At 40.6% G+C, this 23,012-nt stretch overlaps 2 protein-coding genes across 3 annotated transcripts; both read left to right on the forward strand.

Moving 5' to 3' along the window:
• Positions 1–4,760: 4,760 nt before the first annotated feature.
• Positions 4,761–4,961, forward strand: LOC308103340 (cytochrome c oxidase copper chaperone-like; the record flags this gene model as incomplete). Its single annotated transcript, XM_080453263.1, has 1 exon — positions 4,761–4,961. One exon carries the CDS (start codon positions 4,761–4,763, stop codon positions 4,959–4,961), a length of 201 nt encoding a protein of 66 aa, XP_080309389.1.
• Positions 4,962–10,372: 5,411 nt separating this feature from the next.
• Positions 10,373–22,075, forward strand: dtl (denticleless E3 ubiquitin protein ligase homolog). 2 transcript variants are annotated; one of them, XM_080453687.1, is made up of 15 exons: positions 10,373–10,523; positions 13,307–13,435; positions 13,687–13,779; positions 13,902–13,963; positions 14,677–14,797; positions 15,020–15,085; positions 15,382–15,500; positions 15,595–15,668; positions 16,315–16,418; positions 16,854–16,958; positions 18,020–18,132; positions 18,995–19,084; positions 19,818–19,947; positions 20,177–20,862; positions 21,499–22,075. In XM_080453687.1, the coding sequence occupies exons 1-15, from the start codon at positions 10,472–10,474 to the stop codon at positions 21,562–21,564; spliced, it is 2,010 nt and encodes a 669-aa protein (XP_080309813.1). In that variant the 5' UTR covers positions 10,373–10,471; the 3' UTR covers positions 21,565–22,075. The 2 variants fall into 2 exon arrangements, with proteins under 2 accessions (XP_080309813.1, XP_080309814.1); XM_080453688.1 differs by having other exon boundaries at positions 13,310–13,435.
• Positions 22,076–23,012: the final 937 nt, after the last annotated feature.

The raw sequence follows: 23,012 nt of genomic DNA on the forward strand, positions 1-23,012 counted from the left end.
AGATAGACTGCAGTTCAGACCACGTGACATGCAGCGTTGCCAGATCTTTCGATAGCAATAAGGAACCTGGTCTACGAAAATAAGCCCAATTAAAATACAAGCTCGATCTGCTATTTAAAGAAAAAGGACGTGGGGGGGAAAGTGCGGGGAAAAAATTGAAACATTTTAACTACACAAATCTGGTTCAGGGGTCCCTGGCACAAAATATTTTCAGATGAGAATATGCGGACAATTACATATTAATTTGGGGGTCCTGTCCCTGACATGAACATGTTGAGATTTGAGAACCACTGGTGAAACAACATTTAGGAAACAAGCCCAAATAGGCAACTACACTTTGGAAACAAGCCCAAAAAAACGCAACCACCACCAATATTTACAAGTAACTTTACAGAAAAACAAGCCCAAGTATAAGCGGATTATAATAAGCGGACATGGCAACACTGGTGACATGCTGGAGTCAGCTGACCGCTGCCATGGATTGCAGTGTTTTTTCCCCATAGATCCCATAGCAGCATTATAGGCAGTGAAATTATTATACATCAAGCTTTCTCAACAGTATGGATTGGATAACAATACAATTAGAATCAAACAAAATAGGCAACATATTTGCAATAAAAAGGCAATAATAAAAAAACAAAATAACTAAAGTAGGAGTATTAATAATAAGAAAATATCAAGGTGAATAGAAGAAAAAAGTGATTTAGAAAAAAAGAAAATGTCCCCATTAAGGCCATACGATACTCAAGAGATATGTTTTTGTGGGTAAAGAAATGTGAAGAGTTGAAGAGTTCCTGTAAAAAAGTCAAGATTCCCATCACCGCTAGATGTCACTATAGTAACATTATCTGAACCGATTAAGTCATTTCTCTGAAAGATAAAAGCCCAATAAGTTTCGCTCTCTATCGCCGGGTGCAGTGGCGTGCACTTGTAATCCAAGTTGCTGGGAGGCTGAGACTGGAGGATCGAATGAGCTCAGGGTCTCGAGATGCCCTGCAGTGGACTATCGCTCGGTATACATTGACCTGCTGTGGTCGCAGGTCGCCCATGTATATAGAGATCGCGAGTAATCGGCGCAGACATGCTTCCTAATGAGCACTCACGATGCCCAAATGCCCATCCCATAGCAAGTCAGTCAATAGTAATTAGACTCTAAGTTTCACGTTACAACGATAACCCTTATTAGGAAGTCTGGGCAGCGTGGAAACGAATGCTAGCTTCTGCGTATAGACACTGTAGTGCAGCCTGAGTAATACAGCGAGACCCAGTCTTTAGTTTAATGTATTCTTTTTAACAGTGCCTGAGTACAGTGGGACCCAGTCTCTTATTCTCAGCAAGTTTGTTCTCCAGCCCACCATGTAACCTCGCGTCACCAGGCTTTACCCACCATGTAGTTCGAAAACCCAGCTCCAACTAATTTGGTGACACTGACAGCAACATGTACCACCAGATGATTGAATTTATTATGACCAACCCTGAAAGATGGCGATGGCGTTGGTTCCTATGTTAAACCTAACCTTATTAGGAAAATTATGTCTAAACTTTATTCCCTCAGTAAAAGTAGCGTTTAAATAAATTGTCCGCTTGGATCGTGGAAAATACATTTCTCGCAGTGAAATTCGAAACAGGGGTTTACGGATTGAGTCTTTGGCGACGCCCCCTTCTGTGACCCACGCGGAACTGCCTCTCACATGGGCAGACCGCTTTAAATCACTCCCATAACCCTTTCATGTCAAATCCGTGGCGTTAGTGTTAAGCGCGTGCCTGTTATTCCTTCTACATTACATTACATTACAGTCATTTAGCGACTTACAATAAGTGCATTCAACATAGGTAGGGAACGAAAACTACTAATCACCAGAAGTCTTTAGTGCATTTTCTGCAAAAACAAGCAACCAAGAGTATACCTAGCGCTAAGGTAAAAGTGCAATATATCAGCTACCTATTTCCTTAAACAGATGAGACAAAATAGCTAAATCAAATGAGCATGAGCTAAAACAAATAAGTGTATCGACTAAACAAGATCCAATAAACAATACAACAATAGAAAACAAGCGTTTGTATAACTAGTTAACAACAAGTAGGTCTTTTTCATACAATCATTATTTGTTAGGATTAAGGTTAGGTTTATATATATATATATATATATATATATATATATATATATATATATATATATATATATATAAATAAATATAAATAAATATAATAACAGTTATATGTTCTCTGCATTTAACCCATTAGTCAGGGGATATTAGCAGAAAATTTCCAATCTTGGAATAAATTCCTTATCAAAAGAAATCTTCACCAATGTGTTTGTAAAGGTGTCCAGTAACACATCTCACAAAGACTGAAATGCAGTTTCCCTAGGAGAATTTTTGACAGCTGCTGAAAGTTGGGGTTCCCACCATTTCCCTGCATTTCCATGCAGGGAAAAAAAACCTAATTTTAATTCTGTTTTAAGTAGCATGTGAGGGGTCAAACTAGGGTGTTTTTATGATTTTGAATCCATTGCAAGCATTTATTTTGCACCAAAACCACTCCTTGGGCTAAAAACAGCCCAATCTCAATGGCCGTTTTTAGCCCAAGGAGTGGTTTTGGTGCAAAACAAATTCTTGCAATGGATTCAGAATCATAAAAACACCCTAGTTTGACCCCTCACATGCTACTTAAAACAGAATTAAAATTAGATTTTTTTTCCCCTGCATGGAAATGCAGGGAAATGGTGGGTACCCCAACTTTCAGCAGCTGTCAACAATTCTCCTAGGGAAACTGCATTTCAGTCTTTGTGAGATGTGTTACTAGACACCTTTACAAACATATTGGTGAAGTTTTTTTTTGGTAAGGAATTTATTCCAAGATTTTTTTAATATCCCCTGACTACATCCTAAGTAACAGGCGGAGCAGTGGGCGCTACTTAGGCAGAACCTCGGGGAGCAGTTAGGGGTCAAGTGTCTTGGTCAAGGACACTTTGACACATGGCTGAGGCCTGGACTCAAACCTGGGACCTCTGACTTCCCAGGCAGGCTCTCTAACCAGGGAACATGGAATAGATGTATGTATATACTTATTTATTTATGAACGAGTACTGTACATGCTGTTTTTCTACAACTGTTGTCCTGTACCTCCATCAAATAAAATGAAATGTAATAAAATAAACTGGTGTTAAATAGCTGGTGGAAAAGAGAAGTAAATGGGCACTGATGAATACATCACAGTTTGAGGTGAAAAAATCGTGAACTTATGAGGAAGAGAATCAAACTGATGGTGGAGGTTGAATGAACTCAAGTCAAATAGCCAGTTTGTCAAGAGAGAGAACTTTGTGTAAATCATGCTGTACAGTAGAATGTCCATGTTGCAAGTGTGAAGCGTGTGAGGTTGCGTGACAAGGAAACAAATACATTTTCCAAAAATTTCCCCTCTCTGTCTCAGTATCTTGTTCCGTCTGTGATCATCAAGTTGAATATCTAGTTTTGGATAGACAATGGCCTAATTGTACAGTACAAGTACTCAAGTACTGTACTTAAGTACACTTTTTAGGTATTTTTACTTGAATGTGTTACATTCCTCTCACAATGACAGACAACAGTCGCTGCACTGCAGAGTGTGAAGGGGATCGCTTAGCAGAGGACCCAGTTCTCTGAGACAAGACAAAGACAAGTTGTCTGATTATTTTAAGTACTTATGTGTGGGTGAGTCTATGTAAAGGGCTTTTATATAAAACTAAAAGGAAAATGAAATAATTAATTAATTGAAACAAAAATAAAAACAACAAATTAACAATGCAACTACATAATAAGAGATATAATTACATTAAAAATCACATGTTGAATACAGTATTTCAACTAGCACTGAGCTGATCGGCTATGTGCACATGCGTGCACGTGCGCGTGCACGTGACGTCAGAGAATAGAGCCCCCCTAGCTCAAAAATCCACAGCTCATCACTGGTTGTGAGGGGAAAGACAGCTGTGTGTGAGGTCAGGGTCTGACTCAAGAGATGGATCATACAATGGACTTCAGCACCCGATTGCCCAAATATGGATGTCTAGAAAGGGTCGTTCACGCTTTCGACATTACACAGAATTCTGTCGTGTCGTAAGCGTGATTTCATACCTTAGACATTATCATTGGGTATCCCGGTGCTGATGTCACTGTGATGCAGATGTCCATATTTGTCATTGATGTAATTTTCCCGCAGGCCAAGTTTGAACGGTTGGATTGATTGATTGATTGAATATTTTATTAGGCAAAAAATGTAAAACAGCACAGTTACATTTAAAATACTTTGTCTAACAGGTCCGTTCATAAAAGTCCTTGCGGACTTGTTTCCAATGAGGGCCTTGGTATTCAACGGTTCTTGAGATACGCGAGGGACATATGCACACGCACACACAGATTTCATGAATTTTAGAAGGATAAACAATGTGGGTGGTACTGCAGTTTATAAATGAGTAAATGTATGTTTATGCTTTTAACCACACAATCATGCAGAGCCCATTGTGAAGAGCATATTTCCAATGCTGTCACAATGCCCATGGTAAAAAAGGTCATGTAGTCTGTGTATCCCCCAATATGCCTTTTGTGCACTTTGCAAATATGGACGCCAGCCAATGTCATGTCCATATATGGACATCCTCATCACAGTGACATGCTTATGACACTATATACAAGATCTCTCGAGTCTTCGCTGTCACTTTCTCTTATTCGTCAACGAAGTTTCGTCTATTGATAATTGCTTATACCAGTATGTTGGACATCATGTCTTGCCAATCTGATACCAGTGTCGAGTCAGTTCCAGCAATTGAAGGAACCAAGGAGAAGCCACTGAAACCGTGTTGTGCCTGTCCTGAAACCAAGAACGTTCGGGATGCTTGCATCATTGAAAACGGAGAGGAGAACTGCACAGCCTTGATAGAGGCACATAAAGAATGCATGAGGGCCCTAGGATTTAAGATTTAGATTCTCCATTTTGTATGTGTGAGTGTTGTTTGTGATGAGTTGCTGGCTGACCAGGGGACCAGCAACAAGAGCGATCCCAGCTGAAGAACATAGGGAGAAAGCCATGAAGGAGCTGATGAAGGTGCTGAGGGACAAACTCTACTCCATGAGACTGGAGGAGACCACCACCAAACGCTACAATGCACCCAAAGCACAGACTGGCAGTGGCTCCAAAGCCCGGTCGGAGAGGATACATACCTACAGGACGCCCAGGACCGGATCACTGATCACCGTTTAGGGAAGACAGTGTCCATAACATCAGAGAGTTCCTGGTGGGAGAGGGGCTCCTGGAGGAAATTAACTCTCTGGAGGATTTGTCCAATCAGGAGATGCTCATGGACCTCCTTAATGACCAGCAACTAGCCTGAATATTGAATTGTGTGGTTCCAACCAGTGTTGCCAGATTCTGTGAGAGAAACAAGCAACCAGGTCTAGGAAAACCAGCCCATAAGAAGCGACTATGGGCCAGCCACATGTGCACTCTAACATATACATCAGCTATTTGAAAATAGCAGATCTGAGCTTGTAGATCGGCTATTTTCAAATAAAATCTTGCAGGGAAATTATAGTAAGCAGATCTCGCAACCCTGGTTCCAACCTGTCAAATTCAATTTACAAACTAGGAAAGAATTACCACCAGTGATACAATACTAATATAATTACATAATACAACAATCATTGAAGAAAAGCACAGACAGCACACCAGCCCCTATTGCATTATATGCACACCAACAATCAACAAAGTCAATCTAGGCACTCAGGTGGCGCAGTGGTAAAGTGCCTTCCCACCACCTAACCCGCCAAAAAAAACAATCAATCTATTAATAAAATCATTAAATTTTGTCACTCATAAGTTGTTTTCACGCTCAGAAGTCTGCAAAAACCCCAGAGGTCAAGAGCAACTTATTGTAGATTGTAAGATGCCTGACTTGCAAGAGGGTTGCCTGGGTGTGGAAATAAAGCACAGGTCTTTGTTTACTCACGAAAGGAGGGGGCAATGGGGTGTGGATCAAAAAGCAACAAAAATCAGTCCGGGGAACAACGTCTTCGTTGGGTGTCAGTGGTTTATCTGTAAAAAGCAGATAAACCACTGACAGCTTACGTGATGTTAAGCTAACAATACATCAGATCCTCTTGAGTAGCTTGAGTGATGGTGCCACTATTGGACATATTGGATGTGGTCCAAAGTACATTTATACCACACAGTTACAGTTAAGAATCAAAGGTTCCTATTTTAGGGTTTAGTAATACAAAAACTAAATGAAAATGCAGTGCTTTCCATCAACAAAATCACAAGAACAGCACTTCACATAAAAATGTACCCGAGTGCATAAACATGCATAATATACAGAAATGGCACTTGAAGGGTTAAGATTTTTTTTTTTTTGCACAAGCACTGTACTGCAGCAAACACAGGTTATGGTTGATTGTGGACAGTACTGAACCTTTTGTGTGGAAATTAGACAAGAAAACATGCTTATGGGAAATTGTGATATCACCTATTTCAGCATTTTTCAATATGTTCTGCCACTGGGATTTCTTAGGACTTTTGATATTATTGTTATATTGTAACATAAAGTTGACAGGTTAACCCCTCATTATCCATAGAATGCCTATACTATTTTGAAACTGCTGTAGCACCTCCACAATATGCATAAGAATAGCAATGCAGTCGCCAACAACCACTTCATTATGTCACATTATGCCTCATTACACACTGACAGGTTTTGGGCATCGTCCTCACTTATATGCCATGGAGTGACTGGACAATGTTTCTGTTAAAGGCATACTCATTTGGCAGCTAACTCGAGAGAAAACCAGACTTGAGTGTCTGTAAGATTAGGCCTAATTCATTTAGATTCTTTTTCAGTAGGCTATCTGCCATTGATGGCAGAGAGGCAGAAGCCACCACTTTTTCAGATGGTGATCTGGAGAAAATCAAAAAGGGACTGAATGAAATAAAATACCTCTTTGGTCTTTTACAGGCAGCACGTGCATTCACTTTGAATGTAGGGCTGCACATGGGACCCATTCACGATACGGACACACAAACACATCTAATGAGGTATGGGGAAAAAGAAGAAAGGGGAAAAAAAGACCTTGTAATAGTTTTACGTGGCCCCCACACCTACGTCGCACCGCCGATCCGACCGATATGCCCATATATGGAGATCTCTGTATCTGTCAGTCCATGTCCCTTTTATGCCCATATATGGAGATCGCTGATGTCATCAGTGTATTCCCATATATGGGCATGCCCCCTTTTGTGCGCATATATGGAGCTGACTGACTTGTTTGCGCCTAATGCCATGACGACACATTGAGGTTAGATAACACACTTAATATTTTGGAGTAGCTGCATTAGGAACTCTTTATATGGTTATGGCTAAGTCCGCCGGCCAATTTTAATATAGGCGGATAGTGTCTTTTAGACACTTGGTAGCATACGTCAGAGAGGAACAGACAAAATCACATCATCCTTATCTTACAATACACACAATCTCTGACTCTGGGAACGTATACGCTTGTTCGTCCATCTGTAGTTCACGTATCTCGAGAAACGTCGACCAACTTCAACTTAAATTACCATGTTGGCGTCACAAACGATCAGCGCTATAGCCTATACCTTTTCAGGCCACGAAGCGACCTGAACATCTAGTCATTTAAGTAAAGAGGAAAGTCCCACTATCTGATCACATGACCAAAATGTATAATAAAGTTGAATGTAATGTCTGTTTAGTGTGTTCTCTTTAGAATAAATAAATATCACAAAATGAATCAAGGCAAGAATAAGTCAAAACCAGAAAACTACTCCTTGAAACTCCACTAGGCCGGGTTGCCTACTCTGTTCAGTCGTAGGGTGCAGCCGTCAGGACACAAGGAAGCTTCTCGTTGCCTGAGATTATCTGCTCACAGACAAACAGACAGACAGACACATGGACAGACAGGGGAGAAAACATAATCCCTGCCCCTTGCCTATCCGGCCTGGCGGAGATAATTAGGAAGATATATATACTGTAGGCTTGTGTTGTGTGGTGAATTATTGAAAGCCCAGGATAAAGGAAGCATCAATGGCTTATTTTGGCTAATGTTGATTTTCACTGTGACTCGATATTTATCGTATTAAAGTTCAGAAATGGTCTGGGGATCTTAGTATAATTTGAAATTGAAACATAGATTTATTTTCTGGACGAAAATCACAAAAAAGCTTTTTAAAATGTGAATTCCAATTCTAATTATACTAAGATCTGCCCAGACCATAAATAGCTGTGTTTCCCAGTGCTCATTTTGTGGGGGTTTAATGATAGGTGAAAACAATTATTTCTGTACATACCCCTATGTGCAAGTGTGTGTGTGTGTGTGTGTGTGTGTGTGTGTGTGTGTGTGTGTGTGTGTGTGTGTGTGTGTGTGTGTGTGTGTGTGTGTGTGTGTGTGTGTGTGTGTGTGTGTGTGTGTGTGTGTGTGTGTGTGTGTGTGTGTGTGTGTGAGAAAGAGAGAGAGAGAAAGAGAGAGAGAGAGAGAGAGAGAGAGAGAGAGAGAGAGAGAGAGAGAGAGAGAGAGAGAGAGAGAGAGAGAGAGAGAGAGAGAGAGAGAGAGAGTGAATGAGTGAATGAGTGAGTGAGTGAGTGAATGAGTGAATGAATGAGTGAATGAGTGAGTGAGTGAGTGAGTGCACAAGGTCTTTACTTTTACAATCTGTACCTACAGTAGTAGTAGGCCTGCTGTATTTTAAACTAGGTCATCATGGCTCCTTGAACAAAGTGCCAATACCATGAAGTTACCCATACTTGAATACCATGGGCAAACAACCCTCCTAGTGTTGAGATGGTGACACCTACTGGCCATTTTTTTTATATCACTTGTACGTACATAACACATCTCATCTCACAAGTCAACAATAGCAAACAAATATGGATTACCATAGTGGATCAAGCCTTGGATAATTTTATAAAAAAAACCAACATCAATAGATGTGTTTCTAAGACGAAGCAAGGCTGTAGGGCCAAACGGAAGCAAAAACAAATAGTGGGTCTACAGAAAATGTCTGAAATCAATGTCAACATTAAGGCCAAGTGGTGACAAGGTTTTAAGATAATGGATGCATTCCATATTTACCTTAACATTAAATTAGCTATTGGACACTACAAAGACAGGATCCACTTCCAAGATCTGATCATTTATAAAAGGGGTGATAATACATAACAGTACTACACTACAGTGTCAGACAGTGCATGACGAGTCTCTCACTGAATGTGCTCCTTCTTTTGACTAGTTCATCATGGAGAGGATGGGAGGCATTGTCCAAGATGTCATGATGGAGCTTGGACAGTCTCCTCGTCTCTGGCCTACTGCCAGCAGCAGTGCCAGGGGTAGTCCAGCGGTTGTGGGAGGGGAGTCCAGCTCCACTCCCACAACCTCACTAGCTTTCCTATTCAGTTGGTTGAGTCTGTTGGTGTCAACTGCCCTCGGCCTGCTGCCAAACAGGAAGGCACCGGCCACCACCACATTCATAGAAGATCTTCAACATCTTAGTGCAGATCACCTCCATAAATTACTTAAAAATGTTAACATTTCAGGGACCCGTCCTCATCTCTATTCTGAAATTGTAACATGTGAACTATCTTTATAGTATAAACATCCTTCAAACATGGATCTTCGTTTACAAGGTTAAATATCAGCGTGCCAACCTCTAAGATCACTTCCAACAATGCTTTCACAGTCACTAACTCAATTTTCATTCCCGTATATAGTACTATTATCAACACAATGGTGTGTATCTCATCATAGCTCCTTTCTTGGTTTGTCTGTCTGGCAATGATGAGACACTTCTGAATTTGCTACAAATTCATCCCACTATGCTTATGCATAGTGGGATGATTTGCATGCATGATACAGTATAGTGACAATACTGTACTAGGCAGGCAATCATCTACATGCCCCCATATGTTACACCACCAGAGGGCAGTTTTGTATCAAATTCAGAAGTGTCTCATCATTGCCAGCAGACAAACCAAGGAAGGAGTTATGATGAGATACACCGACCATTGTGTTGATAATTGATAACCAATAACTAATAACTAACAAATAACTAATCACTAACTGTCTTTCAAGCTGAGATCCCTTCCATAGAGTGAGGTAGATTCATCATGTCTAGTCTATGGTTAGATTCCTTCTCGTTTTTCAGCAATACCGCTAGAAGCCGGAAAGGAATTAGACCAATCACGAAACATCATACTCTCGTACGTAGACGCCTCATTGGCCACTGGGGGCCGTACGTCTAACGTCACTATGCTCTCAACCAATGGCTGAGCTCGACGTAAGTTTCGCGGGGGGATTCGATCCGACGGTGTTCGCGGGAAAGAAGACAGAGTAGTCGCGCAGAGAAGAGGAGAAAACCAGGCTGATCTGGGAGGAGAAATATATGAAATATAACATTGTTACTGTAGATCATCTGTTGTCTCGGAGCAGAGATGTTGTTTAGATCCATCGTTGACAGAGGAATCAGCAGACGGAGGCTCAATGGTGAGAAAAACTATTTTTTTTCTCCTAACACTCAAACCTAAGGCTTTGATCAAGACTATCATAAGTTATATTTTATGGACTTATAGATATATCTATGCATATCTATTACACGTAAGTAAAAGTCAGACTCGATCAAATACATCTATGATAGTCTTGATCCAAGGCTATTACACTCAAACCCTATTATTTACTTGGGCTGCTCGAAAATAGCCGATCTGCAAGCTCGTCGCGTCAGCGTTGCAGATCAGCTACTTTCCGAAAGACTTTGAAACATCTGCAAAGATTGTGAGGAAATGTGAGAGATTGGGCATTTTCGGATATAATGACATGCTGCGATCAGTAGATCTGTTATCAATAACTTTGTAAAAACCAGTGGTGTAAAGTAACTAAGTACATGTACCTACTCAAGTACTGTACTTTGAGGTAAAATGTTGAGGTACTTTTACTTCTACTCCACTACTCAAGAGACAAATATTGTACTTTTACTCCACTACAATTATTTGAAAACTTTAGTTACTCTGTAGATTTAGATTTGTATTACTAAACATACATTAACCACTTCAGCTCTCTATATATTTCGGCTATTTGAAAATAGCAGATCTGTGAGCTTGTAGATTAGCTTATTTCAAAAGATTTTCATACATTTTGAAACTTTAAATGGGGCATTCTGCACAATGAGTACTTTTACTTTTGGTACTTTAAGTATATGTTGATGCCAATACTTTTGTACTTTTACTCAAGTAAATGTTTAATTCCGGACCTTTTACTTGTAACGGAGTATTTCTACATTGCAGTGTTGATACTTTTACATAAGTAAAAAAATGGAGTACTTTTTCCACCATTGTTGTTGCTGTGGCCCTCAGTGGACGTGGATCTCGTCCCTAGCCGCATGCTAACGTTGGTTCATTTAGGTTTAGGGCCAAAGATCATCGTGCATTCATTGTTAATCTTTATTTATATTTGTTTTGTTCATCCACTAACCAAACGCTTCATCGATCACCATACGTTCTTCTGATCGTGTTGACATGATGCCTCATAGTCTAATGATACAACAGCCAGCCTCCATTATACTGGACCTGACCTAGTTGTTGCTGCTGTAACGTCAGCCCTAGAATGGCTGACATTCCATGCATTCATGCATGTACTCTGTTTTACAGTGGTGGAAAAAAGTACTCACATCTTTTACTTAAGTAAAAGTATCAATACTGCAATGTAGACATACTCTGTTACAAGTAAAAGTACGGCATTCAACATTTACTTGTACAAAAGTATTAGTATCAAAATGTACCAAAAGTAGAAAGTACAAACTATGCAAAATGTCCCATTCCATAACTTTTCAAATGTACAAAAATCTTTTGAAAATAGCAGATCTACAAGCTCACAGCTTGTAGATCTGCTATTTTCAAATGGACGAAATGTAGTTAAAACTTAAGTACAGTACTTGAGTAAAGGTACTTAGTTAGTTACTTTACACCCCTGCTGTTTTACGCATTCAAGGTATGGAAGGGGCTTGTGTAACGTTATCTCTTGTTTTGTTAGTGAGACAGTGGTGAAAGAAGTATTCTGACTTTGTAACTTTTGTTGGAAATGGCAATACCGCAATGTAGAAATACCTTTACGTTACAAGTATACGTTCTGCATGTTGCTGCAGGTAAAGGTGGGGCTGAGTTTAATACTTTGTGTTGCTGGGTAGATTGTTGGTCCATACGTTATCATTTATCAGTTTATCACGTGTTGTATGTTTATACATTTTCGAACAAAGCTGTCAAAAAAACTCAATTAAAGAAAAAATTGCCACAAAATTGTACTTAAGTACAGTACTTTATTAAATGTAGCCTGCATATTTTTTGCATTGAGTTTTATATGTTTATATGTATATACTATAGCTTTGTGTATGTATACACATTTACTGTATGTACTCGTGCATATTGGGGGTAATCAGGCAGTGTAGGACGTGGCTAGTCCAGAGAGCTTTTGCCTGTGTTTGAATGGATGTATTTGTGTTGTATTTTCTGTACATTTGTTCTAAGGACCCTCTTGAAAACGAGATAATTCATCTCAAAGGGTCTATGTATCCTTCAAATAAAGATGGTTTTATGGAAATAATATATATGTCAATGTGAAGCTGATATGAAGAAATATGTTTATTTGTCAAGTCCAACCGCATCAAAAACAAGCCTTTTTCTCCTCAATGTCCTGTCCCCCCGTAGCCCAAGAGGGCCTGTACCTTGAGCTCACTCATAGGTGCTCTTCCAACGTTGTGTCCCCTCCAAGCTCTCTTAAAAGAAGACCCTCTCAAATATTTTCTCAGTGTCTTTATACCTCTCTCCCAAGCCAGGCCCAGGGGGTCCCATGACCAAGAAACAATAGGTGTGGCATGTACATTTACATAGCTTTGATCAAAAGGGTTGATTCAACACAGAGGAATAAACACAAAGGAGGTGTCTTAACCCCTGAAAGGACACCCACAACAGTGGGCGTGAGGCGAATGGCAACTTGCGATATGCATACAATCAAGAAATGGTAGATCAATATATGACAGTCCAATATTGCCATTACAATGGTTACGTTGAACGTTCCTAGTAGAGAAGAAACATCCGCACTTAGGAGTCTTTTTTAAATAATGTTTGTTCCGCAGCAGCAGTCAACCCAACAGACGCGTTTCGGCACGCAGGCCTTCGTCAGTGTTACGTATTGCGTTGAACGTTCCATCAGTGAGGGATCCATTGATATAAAATTGTTGGAGTTGTTTGTAAACAGTTGATTTTACTCTTGTGCTCCAGCAGATCAGTGTCCCAGGTACCCTCTCACCACTCTGCTAGGAGGCTTCCAGTGTGCCCGACATGATGAGTACATCTCCCATGGAAAATACGGCGTTGCTGTACCCCCGTTTGGACTAGAGTTCTCCTCAGGTAAATCAACCATCATGTGTCTCGTTTAATCTTCAGAGACCACCATCGTTTTACTCTGGGTCTGGGATGGCACACATGAAACCAAATGGACCTTTAACTCTGAAAGTATAGAAATGGACCTGTAACTCAGAGAATATACAAATGGAACAGTTCTATTTGTATACTATCAGAGCTAAATTAACACTATGAATTTTACTGTAAATTCTTCGTCTAATGACCCTGGCTTGCTCTCTCTACCTATGTGTCTCTAGTAAGGGGCACGCAGAATGTCCTTGCCGTGGCCAATGAGGAAGGTATTGTTCGTCTGTACAACACAGAAAACCGGACAACGCCAATTTTGAAAGGTACGTAAAATATTGCCTGGATTTGCTGACACTAGTGTACATTGTTTAGCACCCGGTGTCTGTCAACCGACAAGAAATGAACCCAAGTGTCTAATGATGATTGTGTGTTCTCGTCCACACAGAATGGATGGCTCACGAGAATGCTGTCTTTGATATAGCCTGGGTTCCTGGAGATGCACGTTTGGTACGGAAAACACACTTTCCTTATGACTTGCCTTGCAATAGGTGGATACTAGACAGACAGAACTTTTTTAGTCCTGTGAGAAATTCAGTCATCATAGCAGCACCACTGTAAGGATGAATCAAGGATACAGGGGTAGAGAACAAAAATAGAGAAGTAGTAGTAGTATTAACAAAAAGGGTACCATCATTTAAAAGACAGTATAAAGATGACTTAACATTTGACCTGGCTTTCTGCGCCTGGACTGGTCAGGTGTACATAGTGTGTATAGGCCACCAATGGAATGGACTCGGAGGCCAAGGTTCACAGGCATTCAATCACATACAAAGACGTCATAAATCCAATCTAGGGAATGACCTGGATACCTGCACAAGGCCTAGCTGAACACAAATAAATATAATGTGCTGTGAAGTCTGTCTGTCACAGTAAAAGGGGCATATAATAGTTATGTATGTAATGTACTGGGTATCAGTAATAGATTATATGTAATCTACTGTATGTACTAGGTATCGATACTAACAAAGCAATGTACTTAAGAGCATTGTCGTGGAATTCTGGATCAATCAGCAATCGATGGCATGTAGATACAGGCATACAGATATGAAGTTAGATACATACTGTACATAGATACAGTATGTTCCCCAATCTATCATCATCAGGAAGTTGATAACGTTGACTACTGTTAAAAGATGGTACTCATGGATCATCTTCCTCAGGTAACTGCATCAGGTGACCAGATGGCCAAACTGTGGGACCTGAAGAGTGGAGAACTTCTGGGCACATTCAAGGGACACCAGTGTAGCGTCAAGTCTGTGGCCTTCACCAAGGACGAGAAAGGTACCATTGATATCTCTCGAAAATAGCCGATCTACAACCGTACTTGTCGCAAGCTTGTAGTTTGGCCAACTTTGGCCCAGAAACGGGACGCTACGATTCATGTAGAGTTTGCTTTTGGGCCAGGCACAAAATCCCTTAATTGATGTCATGACACCAATGTCAATCTTATCTTAATTATTACAATTCATGACGGTCTTAGTTACATTTGTCCTCTTTCAACAGCTGTGTTCTGTACCGGTGGAAGAGATGGAAATATTATGGTCTGGGACACCAGGTGCAGCAAAAAAGGTATGAGGAGATTGATTGAAAAACAGAAAGAAATCTGTGTTCCATGGGCACCAAAAAAGGGTCTAAATGTTGATGTAATAAATTAAAGATGAATAGATTAAAAAATCCATAACTTTTTGTATAGTTGTATATAATGGAATAATGGTGTGTGTGTGTGGTTGTCACAAATCCACAAGGCACTTTTGAACTCGTGGCACACTGTTTGTTCAAATGGTATGGTTAAATCAGTGGTTCTCAAAGGATGACAAGTAATGGAGTAAATGGACTTGATGAGTGAAATGCCGTTTCCCTGTCAGATGGTTTCTACAGACAGGTCAAACAGATCAGCGGGGCTCACAATACGGCAGACAAAATCACGCCAAAGAAACAAACGAAGAAGAGGCGGCCTTTCGCGACTGGCATCGCGCCATCTGTGGTGAGTTCACTCGACAGCTGGGCTGTAGGACTGATGACTGGCTAGGATTTAGGACGCTGTTTACAGATGTGCTGCTGTTGTGTGTTCCTCACAGGACTCCCAGCAGAGCGTCACAGTGGTTCTGTTTCGTGACGAACACACCCTCATCTCTGCTGGAGCTGTTGATGGGTGAGTAGTACGGCTGTCATCATCAGTTGTTATACTGTCTAAAAAAAACGTGAATATGGGCATTGGTGGAAAAAATAGAAGTATCAATACTGCAGGAATAAGTCTGGAATTAAAAATTTACTTGAGTAAAAGTACAAAAGTATTGGTATCAAAATGTACTTAAAGTACCAAAAGTAGAAAGCACTGATGTAGAATGTCTGCAAATGTATAAAATGTCTAAAACATATTTTGAAAATAGCCGATCTACAAGCTCACAATGCGTCGCATCGCGACGCATTGTGAGCTTGTAGATCGGCTATTTTCAAAAGGCCGAAATGTATATAGGGTTGAAGTGGTTAATGTATCTTTTGTAATAATAATCAAAATCTACAAAGTAACTAGTAACTAAAGTTTTCAAATAATTGTAGTGGAGTAAAAGTACAACATTTGCCTCTGAGATGTAGTGAAGTAGAAGTAAAAGTACTGCAAATTGGAAATACTCCAGTAAAGTAAAAAAATACCTCAAAATTGTACTTAAGTGCAGTACTTGAGTAAATGTACCTAGTTACTTTACAACACTGAATATGGGATCGGATCATTATATTAAAAAAAAGAGAGCATAATCTTGCTTTGTAATTGTGTTAATTTGTTTTTCCATCTTAACCAGGATAATCAAGGTTTGGGATCTTAGGAAGAACTACACCGTACATCATTCTGATCCTGTACCCATGCAGACGTACCCCTACCCTGGTTCTAGCAGACGGAAACTAGGTTGGTTGGTATTTTCTTTTCTTACTGTCCAAGGCTTTTTTGGGGGTGTAACTTAAGCTATATATTTAAGTTTCTTAAAATAAGTCTTCTACGGAACGGAATTTACATTTTCAGGTTGGGATACAATTGGAACTGGAACACTATTAAAGCTGATAAATGATCTTTGTGGTGTTCTCTTTCCTGACTGGATAAAATTGGTATCCCAACCTGAAAATCATCAAAATATATTTTCTATTTACTAAAGAGCTGGAGAGACGAGACCCATGTTACTGAACAACCACTCTATATAGCAATGATACATTTTGGAATATAAAGCGTTAACTTTATAAAACAACTTTTTTTATTTCAACAAAAACATAGCACTTATGCCCCCTTTTAGGTTTTGTGAAAATTCCATGAGTTTTTTAGCTAATGACTAGATTCTGTGTTTTACAGGTTATTCTGGACTTGTTCTGGACTCGACGGGGTCTAACCTGCTGTCCAACTGCACCGATGATAACATCTACATGTTCAATGTCACTGGATTAAAAACCACTCCAGGTTAGCAAGATTCATTGAAATGAAATAACTGCATAACTTGTCTACTTTGAAGACAGAGTCAGCCATTTTCAATTCATGTTTCCTATGTAATTCATTGTTTAACACTAGATGGCGCTGCAGACTGAGTTATTTGGTTTCAACTGTGATAGAGAGGTGAAGTGAATGAAAGGATAGTGATTCTCAGAATAGAGAATATATTGAGCAAGTCACTGTTTAGCGTTGGCTTTTGTTGTACTACAAACCAGATCAGATCAAAGATGGACACATTTGCAATCTGTTCATTTATCAACAAAATGACAGAATAAATGGTCATGTGAATAGAGTACAAAGAAATGATTTAGCACCATGTTACTGTATGCAAATCCAGGAGGGACATTTTTGAAACGCTGTCTGTTTATACCTCATGACAGACTCTTTTGGTGATTCCCTTCCTGCTGTGAGCATCATTTCTCTAGATAACGGCTTCCTTGACTGCATGTGGAATGTGTCACATGATGAATTTGCCAAGACAACATGCCAGATACATAAAATACTCGTTGAGTGTTTTTATCCTTTGCTCTGGAAGCTTTCAAGACTTCTGAGTTTTTCACGGTTTTTCGCAGCATGGCTATATAGGAGACAGAGCCGTCTATGTTTCCAGATATAATCTCCAAAACCCCTGGACTGATCAGCGCCATGTTTCTTGTGACCAAGAAGCGACTTAAGAAGTCATTTTTACATGCTTTTTATACTTTTTGAAATATTTTATCTACACATTTTTTAGGGAAGTAAAGGGCTTCTGATTGGGCCCAAATTTGGTGTCGTATTTCAAATAGGTAATTGACAACCGACGTCAACCTGATGTCACAGGCTGATCACGTGAAGTCAGATATCCATATGGAAGCCACACTGTCCCCATGGTTCAATTTCTTTTTACAGAGCGGGGTCAGGTGGAATGTGTCTGTCAGACTGCCTAAAACTAAATGTATTGTTCGATCACATCATTTCAGCCAGCATCATGGTGTCCTTCCGACGTTTGTCTCTCGGTCTGCTCTGAACTTTTGTTTGCTTACCACCAACAGTGTCCGTCTTCAGTGGCCACCTGAACGCCTCGTTTTATGTCAAGTCCACCATTAGTCCTGACGACCAGTTCTTGGCGAGTGGCTCAAGTGACCAGCACACATACATCTGGAAGGTTTGTCCCCTTGACCACTTTAACCCTGAGGTCCCTATAGACCATATTCACACGGCGGCCATATTGGAATTTAACATTGAAAGTGCCACCCCGTTGCCGTGGAAACGGGGTGGCACTTCATTGACTTAATAGGAACATGGCCGCCGTGTGAATATGGTCTATTGGCTTTATTCACAGCAGCCCGATATCATTTCCTTCACAGGTGTTACCAATGATACTAATGAAGGCTCTGTTCCATTTACTGTAGCACAGTGGTCCTCAGACTTCTTAATTTCCATGACCCCCATAACTCTGAGAGTGTACAAATGTACACTCTCAGAGTTATGGGGGTCATTTGTACACTCTCAGAGTTACACACCCGTCAAGGGGCCATTTGGAACCCCCTCAGAGTGTTTCCACTGAGCCAACATGCACAATATCAGCACCCTGACTCCGTTTGACCTTGAATGGAACATAGCCTTCATTAGTATCATTGACAACACTTGTGAAGTTCTCCACAATATGGCTGCTGTGCATGGAGCATATTTTGGTAGTCTTTCGAGCCAGACAACTCTTCCACTATCTACGAATACTACAGTCTGTTTAACTACACCGTGTAAAGGTCACAAACAGGAAGCGGTCAATCATTTGAAAATGTTGTGAGCCAACAGTCTGTCTTGAAAGACTACTTTTTTGGGCATGTTATCATTTTGGGCATAAATGATGTTTTATTTTAGTTTCCCAAATGAGCACAAATAACCGATCTACAAGCTTAGAGATCTGCTGTTTTTGTTATATTTTTTGCCGTCACCATAATAAAATATGATGAATCTTTAGTGTACTTGAGTCTTGAAATCATTTTCTTTTCATCGATTGGTTACAGATTTCGGAGCCTGAACGACCTCCCATGTTGCTCAAGGGTCACAGTCAGGAAGTGACGTCTATTGCATGGTGTCCGACAGACTTCACCAAGGTGAGATGACAGTCCGTCTTGTAATGAACTACGATCTATAGTCGACGTCGTCTACAATATTTACAAGGTTTCTTAGAGACAATTACATGCACAGCTAAAGTTATAATCTGCAATTTATTTTTAATGAGTAAAACGTTATTTTAACCCAACCTGTATGGTAGAATACATTAATACAATTTTAACTAGTACATCTGCAGTGGTTGGAGGTGGTCTCCCTACTCTTCAATCGGCTCTGTGAATAATTGTAGTCCAAGGTTTAAAGAAGGTGGCATTAGACATTAGGACACCTACTGGTTGACATTGTCAATAAAGTTATTTGAAGCAGACAGCGCACCGGATTAGACAGTATATGCGGTGCCATCTTTATTGTGGTTCGGACATCATTACAATGACCTCTTGACATTGGGAGAGAGAGAGAGAGACCATGGACATGAAACTTTAAGTAGACCATGAAGGAGACATTCTCTTCTTTCCAAGTCCTTGGTGACTAAAGCATGATTTATGCTCCATCGTAATAGCTGACCTAAGCTCACAACACATCGTGGATGCACCGTGTTGTGGGCCTGTAGGTTTGGCTATTTTTGGTGTGTGACACTGCCGTACGCCGAAGTATTATTCGGCTTAAGAGCTTTATGTTTTGTGCCTTTCTTCCACTCCTTTGAAAGTGAAGTGTTTTAAAATACCAGGAAGATTGATTTAGGCCCTGTATAATGTCCCACTATTTTGTTGGCAGTTGGTTTCCTGTTCTGATGACAACACAGTACGGATCTGGAGGTTGGATCGGGGAATGGACGGTGCCAAGTCATCCGTAGGAGAGGCCAATCTGGTCGGGTGGGCGGAACCTGGGTCTCTCTTCAATTCAAGTAAGTAGACAAGACAACTCACATTAGATTGTTGCCAAACTAACATGGAGCCAAAACTTTCAAATGGACAAAGAGGTCTGATTTACACATTAGACAAAAACAAATCATTAATAGTTAAAAAAGTACATCTATATAATATAGCTATATCTAGATATAGATGGTATGGATATACTTATACTATAGGGCAGGTTAGAATATTTACAAATGTCTGTCTTATTGTGTCTTTAAGAGCCTTCAAGGCAAACTGAGAACACACCAGCCAAGAGCACAAGGACAGAGAGTGCCGGAGCCCTGGCATCACCACAGCCAGCACTGGCATCGCCACAGCCAGCAGCCTGTGCCCCCAGTGTGGCCGCCCTGCCACTGTCCTCCAGCACTACATCGCCTGTCCATGCTCACGGTGCCAAAACCAACCCCCATCACCAGAGGACTCCGACTTCGATCAAACGTTGGTTCACCCCCACCACCCCCGAGTCCCCCGCCGAGCCGGCCAACCCACTGCTGCGGGAGGTGCTGAGCCCGGTGAGGATTTCCCCTCCCGCCGAGCGTCGGGTCAAGCGCAGGCTCGATCACGGCGGCGGGGCCGCGCCGAGCTGCGACGGAGCCGAGCGGTGCGATTGTGTCACGTTACTCGATCCTCCTCCGGCCAAGAGAAGTCGCCCGCTCGTGGACGTGTGCTGCCCGGCCCGGGACCACCAGGACACGGACCCTGTGAGGATGGAGGAACACCTACAATCGCCTTCCAGACAAGGCGGCAAGGAGAACTGCTCCCCTGGTGCAGTGGACTGGTTGTCGGTGCTGGGCCAAAGACTGAGGAAGGGCCTGGGAAGCCCCATAAGATCCCCCAGATGTGCCAGCACCTCCAGAAGTCCCAGTGTCTCCAAGAAACAAGAGGGCAGGACACCGTCTTCACCAGTAAGCGCACACATCCCTGACTCACCAAAAACAAAACCTGTATTTAATCTGTCTTGTTTGTTTACGTGTCGCTCGTTTTGCATGCATGACGATTGCGGGGAAGATGGCTCGGCAATGTCTGGAATTTGGATATTGTAATATTGTGATATAGCATATATTAAGTGTTGTCCTTTCCTGGTTTTAACCACCTAATGGCAAAAATAGTCGATCAACAAGCTCAGGTTGCATTACAGTAAAGTTAAGTAATTTTCTATCTCAAGTGACTTCTATTATTTTCCTTTACCCACTTAGTTATAGGAATTACTGACGATTATTTATCAAATCTCATTGTGTTAATACTTCTGTGAAAGCCCCGCGGTAAAATTGATAATGTTACGATATTATCATCACAATATCGATATGGTGTTTGGTCAAAAATATTGTGATCTTTTATTTTGTCCTTAGCACCCAGCCCTAGCAGGGAATTAATTGGTTGAATCTCTTGTCGACACTGTGGCTTTGACTGACCCTGCACAATAAATACACACTGACCGTAATTTGCAGATAGGTTGATCCCTATCATGGGTAAAAGTCCACATGTACATAGTGTCTTCTTAAGAAGGCAAGTTACCAGTCTCTCCTCTTCTTGTATTTCAGACAATCCGCTCGCCACAGTCCATGAAGAAAATATCCTCCTATTTCCACAGAAGAACTCTGGAGTGATCTATATGGACCATCCTAGCATTTCTGTTCTTTACATACTGTATATATATATTGATGTTTGTTTTTATTGTGTATTTTATTGTGCATTTTTCATATTATGGCAAGACACCCCTAGACTGGCCATAACATGGGGTCTATTGACATACCTATAGCCTCCCTTTTCTGGGCATGTCAAAATAGGTTAAAGATATGCCGACGAAGGGATTTTGTCGATGGAATAAAGGAGGGGACCAAGTACAGACCCCTGGGTGACCCGGGTCGAGTATTTTGATTTAAGATTACTGATCTATTTTCAAATTACATGACCTGAATGAACTGGAGCTTCACAGTTGACGCAATGTGGAAATTGCCTACTTCAGTTTCCTCATCTCAAGAAGCTGCATTTTTTTTGTTTTTGTTTTTTCGTTAGAAAGATGTTTCAACAGTTTCCAACAGTTTCAACAGTTCCTATAACATGGCTCCTGTTTTATCAACAAAAAAAGATTTCCTTGAGTTGTTCATAGATGTACAAAATAACCATGGGTAACGGTGTTACCTGTTTATATATGTCTATTAAATTCAGAATAGTTGATTTAAAGCTTGTGTTTCTTGTGTTTTTTGGTAATGCATACAAAATGTACAGCTCCAACTTTTCACCAGTCTGTTGTTTTCAGTTGTCACGTGTCTGGTGAGGTCCCGTTTTAGTGCGATTTCTATTGGTGGAAAAGTTTCAAGCTCTCTGGGTTCCTGTTGTTGATTGGCCAGTAGAAATGTCAGTCAGTGGCGTACACCGGTCACGCTGCTGCTGTCCTGTAGCGCGTCCACAAAGATCAAATAGCAGTGTTTAACTACACAGGGATTCAATTTACTTTGTAGATTTCAGATCCGGTCTGTAGCGGATACGGAAACTGTGTCTGTGCATGCACGTGTGTTTGGGTGCGATTTCCCGGATACAGTAGGCAGCTCAGACCGGATCTGAGCACTGATGATTACTAAATCAAAACCACAGGTAGTACATCGACGCGAGGTTAGTGTGTTCAACAAGCAGTTTTATGTTTTACCATTTCATTTATTTCAAAACGTATGTTTGTTTTATTTCTGTGTAACATTAGTCTTTTAATGTGCGTATACACTGAATGAGACATGGGATAATCATGTCAAGGATAGCCCAGTGACGTCACAAACGAGTGGAAGTGGGTAGTGTCGCATGTCGCTTGACAAAAAAAAAAAGTATTTTAAAACGAGCCATTTTTATCGAGCGAAAGCTGTTAAAATGTTTAAAAGGCCACTACACTTAGATTTTTAGATATCTTAAATTTCGTTTTGACTACAGCAATTAAAGTTACATTTGAAATACAATTTCTAGACTTAGTTTTACCAGTAAATATGTGGATAACTTGAACATTACAATTTGACTCAACTTTAATATGTCTGTTAATTAAGTTCATGTTAATAATAATAAATGATTA

The sequence above is a fragment of the Gymnoscopelus braueri genome, assembly GCF_963280865.1.
Source record: "Gymnoscopelus braueri genome assembly, chromosome: 16".
NCBI lineage: Eukaryota > Metazoa > Chordata > Actinopteri > Myctophiformes > Myctophidae > Gymnoscopelus > Gymnoscopelus braueri.